The sequence below is a fragment of the Orycteropus afer genome, unplaced genomic scaffold (genome assembly GCF_000298275.1).
Source record: "Orycteropus afer afer isolate SDZICR_OR568_19922 unplaced genomic scaffold, OryAfe1.0 scaffold00122, whole genome shotgun sequence".
NCBI classification, from domain to species: domain Eukaryota; kingdom Metazoa; phylum Chordata; class Mammalia; order Tubulidentata; family Orycteropodidae; genus Orycteropus; species Orycteropus afer.
Genome location: NW_006921709.1, coordinates 8,517,536 through 8,523,671, shown reverse-complemented (window position 1 = coordinate 8,523,671; position 6,136 = coordinate 8,517,536). Strand labels below are relative to the sequence as shown.

At 40.4% G+C, this 6,136-nt stretch overlaps 1 protein-coding gene across 1 annotated transcript in view; it reads right to left on the bottom strand.

Annotated features, from left to right (window-relative positions):
- The window catches only part of CDC20B (cell division cycle 20B), a 57,287-nt gene that overhangs the window by 19,437 nt on the left and 31,714 nt on the right, over window positions 1–6,136 (bottom strand). Inside the window, 2 exon segments of the mRNA XM_007944185.1 lie at window positions 3,765–3,859; window positions 5,064–5,260. Of these exon segments, the coding sequence (XP_007942376.1) occupies window positions 3,765–3,859; window positions 5,064–5,260 (292 nt within the window).

Below are 6,136 nucleotides of genomic sequence, written 5' to 3'. Positions count from 1 at the left end.
GCTGATTGTTCTTCTCTCTGGCTTCCTGGCTTTTAATCCCCTTTCTCCTGCTCTTCCAGCCTGCTACTTTGGGCATCCTTGAGTTGTCTCTCCTCACCTGTAACCCTGGAGCTGACATAACTTCCTACCATGAAGATATTTCTGAAATTTCTCAAAATCTGTAATAGTGTAGATTAGAATTTCTGGGAGATGAATATGTATTCTAACTTCATATTATGAAGCTCCATATTAATCTTGTTCAATTTAAACATTGCCTTATTCTACTACTTGTAGCCAAAATCACATAAGAAACTTGCTCCTGCAACCACATTCCTAAGTTCATAAAACCAAGGCAGAAACAGCTCACAGGACAGGGCAATCACATTCCTCAGATCCTAAGACTAAGGAAGGGACACTGCAAAAGAAATAATGCAAATATAAATGCAATGCTTAGATGGCATTTCCTGATAACAGGCCATTGTTGAGATGTCTTCTAGCCCACTGCCTGTGGTCAGTGTTAACCAGTTTTGGGGCCTGTGCATCCCTGCCCTCCTTTACCACCTGATGAACTAAGATGGCAGATCTAAGACAAGAGCAAGACTCAAACCAAGAATAAACAGCAGAATACACTTGCACAGAAGTCATGGCATCCATGTTGGAACACACAGACTCTATCTTAGAAAGAGACTGCACATACACCTTGCCTAAAGAAAATTGAGGTCTTTGCTAGGAATTTCTCACAGCTTTGTTCTGCTTCCTGACTTTCACAAAGTGCTAAAGATTTCATGAGTATCTGCCTGCATAAGATCTTTTGAAATCACATACTCTCTGGCCTTAATCACACTGCACTGACGGACTTGGTGAAGAAAAGGCTCCAGGAATTGATGGAATACCCATTGTGATGTTTCAACAAATGGAGGCCCTGCTGGAGGCACTCACTCAGCTATGCCAAGAGATTTGGAAGACAGCTCCCTGGCCAACTGACTGGAAGAAATCCATATTTGTATACACTGCAAAGAAAGGTGATCCCACAGAATGTGGAAATTATCGAACAATATCATTAATACCTCATGTAAGTAAAATCTTACTGAAGATAATTCAAAAATGGTTGCAGCAGTATATGACAGAGGAGTTCCAGAAATGCAAATTGCATTCAGAAGAGGATGCTGATGTCAGATGGACCTTGGCTGAAAGCAAAGAATACCAGAAAGATGTTCACTTTTGTTTTATTGACTATGCAAAAGCATTTGATTGTGTGCATCATCAGAAATTGTGGATAACGTTGAGAAGAATGGGAATTCCAGAACACTTAATTATACTCATGAGGAACCTGTACATAGACCAGGAGGCTGTTGTTCAAACAGAACAAGAGGACACTGCATGGTTTAAAATCAAGAAGGGAGTATGTCAGGGTAGTACCCTTTCACCATACTTATTCAATCTATATGCTGAGCAAATAATCCAACAAGCTGGACTATATGAAGAAGAACGTGGCATCAGGATTGGAGGACGAATCATTAACAACCTGCAATACTCAAACAACACAACTTTGCTTGCTGAAAGTGAGGATGACTTGAAGCACTTACTGATGAAGATTGAAGACTACAGTCTGCACTATGGATTACTTCTCAATATAAAGAAAACAAAAATCCTCACAATGACCTATAAGCAGCATCACAATTAATGGAGAAAAGATTGAACTTGTCAAAGACTTCACATTGCTTGGTTCTACAATAGATGCCAATGGAAGCAGCAGTTGGGACATCAGATGACATATAGCAATGGAAAAATTGGCTACAAAGGACCTCTTTCAAGTGCTGAAGAGCAAAGATTTCTCCTTGAAGATTAAGTTGCGCCTGACACAAGCCATGGTATTTTCAATTGCCTCATATGCATGTGAGAGCTGGACAATGAATAAGGAAGACGAAACAAGAGTTGATGCTTCTGAGCTGCAGTGCTGGCAAAGAATGCTGAAAATATCGTGGGCTACTAAAAGAACTAACAAATCTGTCCTGGAAGAAGTGCAGCTGGAATGCTCCTTGGAAGTGAGAATGGCCAGACTTCATCTCACCTACTTTGGTTGTGTTGTCAGAAGGGACCATTTCCTGGAGAAGGATGTCATGCTTGGTAAAGTGGAGGGTTGATTAAAGAGGGGAAGGCCCTCAACGAGATGGATTGATACAGTGGCTGCTATGATGGGCTCAAGTATAGCAAGGATCATGGAGCTGGTGCAAGACTGGGCGGTGTTTCGTTCTGCCATGCATAGGGTCACTATGAGTCAGAGACAACTCGATGGCACCTAACAACAACAACTGGCCTTAAAAACTACTATAAAAACCCCTAGTCTGTAAGGCTTGGTGAGACACTCATGGCATTGTCTTTGGTTTCCTGTGTCTCCACCTTGCAAGGTTACTATTCCCTTGCTAAATTTCTCTCTGAGCTACAAGTGACTTTCTAGTCATTATTCCGGAACTGGGCCTGCAATAAGTACAGAATCATATTTTTAAAAATTACTGATGTATAACACTGAAAACCATCCTGATTAACAATATGGTCTCTGGAGCCAGACCACCTGTGTTCAAATCCAGACTCTTTCCCTTACTAACTATGTTACCTCAGGCTAATGGTTAAGTTTGTTTATATGGAAAAAAAATGTAGAGCAGGAAACCAATTTCAAGGACTATTACAGTAATTAAAACAAGATTACATGCATAAAGAATATTACTCAGTGCATAGAGTAGTCCAAAAAAGGTCAGCTGTCATTATTATAAGAAAGGATCTTTTCATATACCTCATGGGAAATGAAACTAAACTTCACACTGCAGATTGGCAATGGCACTCTAGTACAGAATTGACTTGACTGCAACAACTTCTCAGGGTGAATACTTAAGCCTTTATAGGGCTTTGCACTTAAATGTTTTGAAGTTTTGCCTATAAACCATAAGTATTAAGATCTCAAACTTGCATTTGGGCTAAATAAATTCAAACTTAAATCTACCTCAAGAAGCAGAGTATGAAGATGAAAGGCTGTTAACTAAAAGCAAAAAATACTTAGGCCAATTTTAGACCAGAGTTCTCTTTGGGACATTGTACCCTTAACTTCTGAGATTCAATTTTCTCATCTCTAAAAGGAAGAAGTTAAACCAAATCAGTAGTTCTCAAAATATGGTCCCTGGAACAGCAACATCAAAATGATTTTGGAAATTAGAAATGCAGATTCTTGGGCCCACCCAGACCTAGTGAATGAGAAACTGTAGAGGTGGGGCCCAGCTAACTGTGTTTTAACAACCCTGCACGTGATCTTTATGCATGTCCATGTTTGAGCACCATTGAACTACATAATCTGAAAATTAACCTCTGTGATTTTGTGAACTGGAAATTTGCCCAGAAAACTTTATATATTCTAGAAGTATTAGTACTGATAGTAACAAATACCTGATTTCAGTAAAATAGCCCTCTAACAGGTATTACTTGGTAGAGAGGAATCTTTTACTTGAAGGGAATTTCACATTTTATCTGAATAATTCAGTGACTCCTGAGCCTCCCATTTCAATCCTGGCAGATGCTGAAGGCCCAGTGGTATGTGTGGGTAGCCGTTGGCATACTTACATCACCAGAAGAGCTGAATACCTGAGAAGGAATCATCATAACAGGCACTATGTCTAATGTCCTGCTTGGTTTCATTTTGGTTTGGGTCTTGGTTTTAATATTACTGTTCTGCTCACTCATCTCTGATAGTCAATTGCTGGCACAAACATAACTGGCTCCAATAAGATGCTTCTTACCTGCTTAGGAGACAGTGATTCCAGCTTAGAGCTCCAATGACTGATAAATGGCCAAGCATATTTCTCAGCTGCTTTTTAGTCATCACATTCCATAACTGAAAAAAAATGGACAAGCACAGTTATGTAATATTGGTATTTTCACATCTCACTGTTTTCTCAAAGGCCTGATAGACAATTAATGTTCATATAGCCAGTCCTTGTACTAACTGAAAAGTCAGAACCGTTAATTCTAACCAGCAGTTCTCTACACTGACCTCATATTAGACTCACCTGGGGAGCGTCTAAAATGCTATGGTGGCCAGAGATTCTCATTTAATGGGTGGGGGTGGAGGCCTGGGAAGTCGTATTTATTTTGAAATTCTCTGGGTGATTCCAGTTTGCAGCCAAGGGCTAGGAACTGCTATCACACCTCTAAAACAACTAGTTGCTGCCAAGTGAATTCTGACTTATGGCAACCCTACGTGTGTCACAGGGTTTTCAAAGGCTGATTTTTTGCCAGGTCTTTCTTCTGATCACACCTCCAGTTCCTTCAAAATTGTAGTAATACCAAACCTGGAAATACATCTCCACTTACCAAAAGATACCTGAGTAAAATATGGGTACCTGGACACTTTATAGAATCAGGAATCTCATTTACTACTATGGGGCTCCTTTCCTGCCAGCTACAGATGATATTCTGACCCATATGAGAAATGACAACTTGGTGAAATAAGAAACCATGACACAACTTTCATAGCATCCAATAAGCATTGAAGAAAGGAGGGAGCGGTGAGAGTCATCTATGGCCCTTCTAAAACACCTAACAGCTGAGAAATATTGTTTACACTGTTGCTCATAAGAAATACTGATAATAATGACACCTGAGAAATTAGATAGATTGATAGTAACTCAAAAAAACTCTATCTCAGCAGTCCTATCAGAACAAATCAACTCATTTTATGTAACTCTATTCCTGATTATGGTTTTAGATGAGAAAGGAGAGCTGAAAGGTTATTTTCCTCTGTCCAAAGGTCCAAAACTGGGGATTCTACAAGTCCAACTCCAGTTTGAGAGAAAAGATTAAAAGAAAGAGGATAAAAAAAGAAAAGAAAGAAGATGGTAAGGGAAAACTAAGCAGAATATCTCTATATCCCCCTTAAGTCTTTCCTCAGAAAGAACCAGAATGGTATATCCTATCACTCCCCAAAGCTACAGGTACCCAATCAAGTTTCTATTTTATATGAACCTGTTACTAAAAGTTGATTTTATCCCAGTAATTTCAGATGTCAAATTATGAGGGGGGAAAAAAATGGCCAGTACTTGCACTTCTCCCTCACTGGTACCAACTGCCAGGCAGATCGGTTCTTTTATCCAGGACACAGAGGATCCATGGTTACAAGTGAGACATAAGTCTATGTTTTCAATTTCATTGCTTTTTTCCCCATTCCAAATATATACAGAAAATCCAAGGGCTATAGCAACAAGATTTTGAAAATGCCAACCTAAGACATTCAGATCTAAAAGAAAAGCACTTCAAATTAGGATGATAATAATAGTTAAATTAAAATATTTTCAAACAAACTTTGTAGGTACAGGAGAAAGGTTAATACCTTCCCCATAGTCAGCTGGAAATTAGAATTATGGATCCAAGAAGATTACTGGAAGTTTAAAACTGAAAATTGAGGAGTTCCGGTAAGATAGTGGACTAGGCAGAAAGACTACACACACCTTCTTCAACAAAGAAAAGGGAAACCAATTAACACAGACACAGAAGATAATCCTGGACCCCTGAGCCTTGAAGGGAAAGAGATAGAAGTGGACTAAACCCCAACTAGCAGAAGAATTCGCAAGAATATACCAAAAAAGGAGACAGACGGAACTGCGGTCTGGCAGCAATCCTGAGCAACCCTGACAGCACAGACAGCTTGGAGAATGCTGAGTGGTGGTAGGACCTAAGAATTAGCCTGAAAATCAGCCCTGCTATCCAGGGACTGCACAGAGGACTGTTCTGGTGGCTGGGGAATAAATGGAGAAGGCGAAGAAGAGAAAGGCAGGCTGACCTATGGACTTTTGCCTGTCAGGAGGACACCACCATTTTGAATGTTTACAAGCAGCTTGACCATTTTGGATATTTAAAGAGACAGTGCTCTCGCAGATTCCAGGGGCTTAAGAACAGGTTCTACATCCCAGCAACCCAAAGGACACTCCAGACCTGCACGACTGAAAAGGTGCGACATGCCTCTTGTTACACTTATACCCCACACCTGCTTGGTGAATGGAGGTGCAGCCATCCCCCACTCCCACTCACCTTCTAGGCCTGCAGGAACTCCATCCCAGTCTGTGTGCTCACACGGAGCCTTGGTGCCCTGCCCTGTCCTCCACTGATTTTTTTT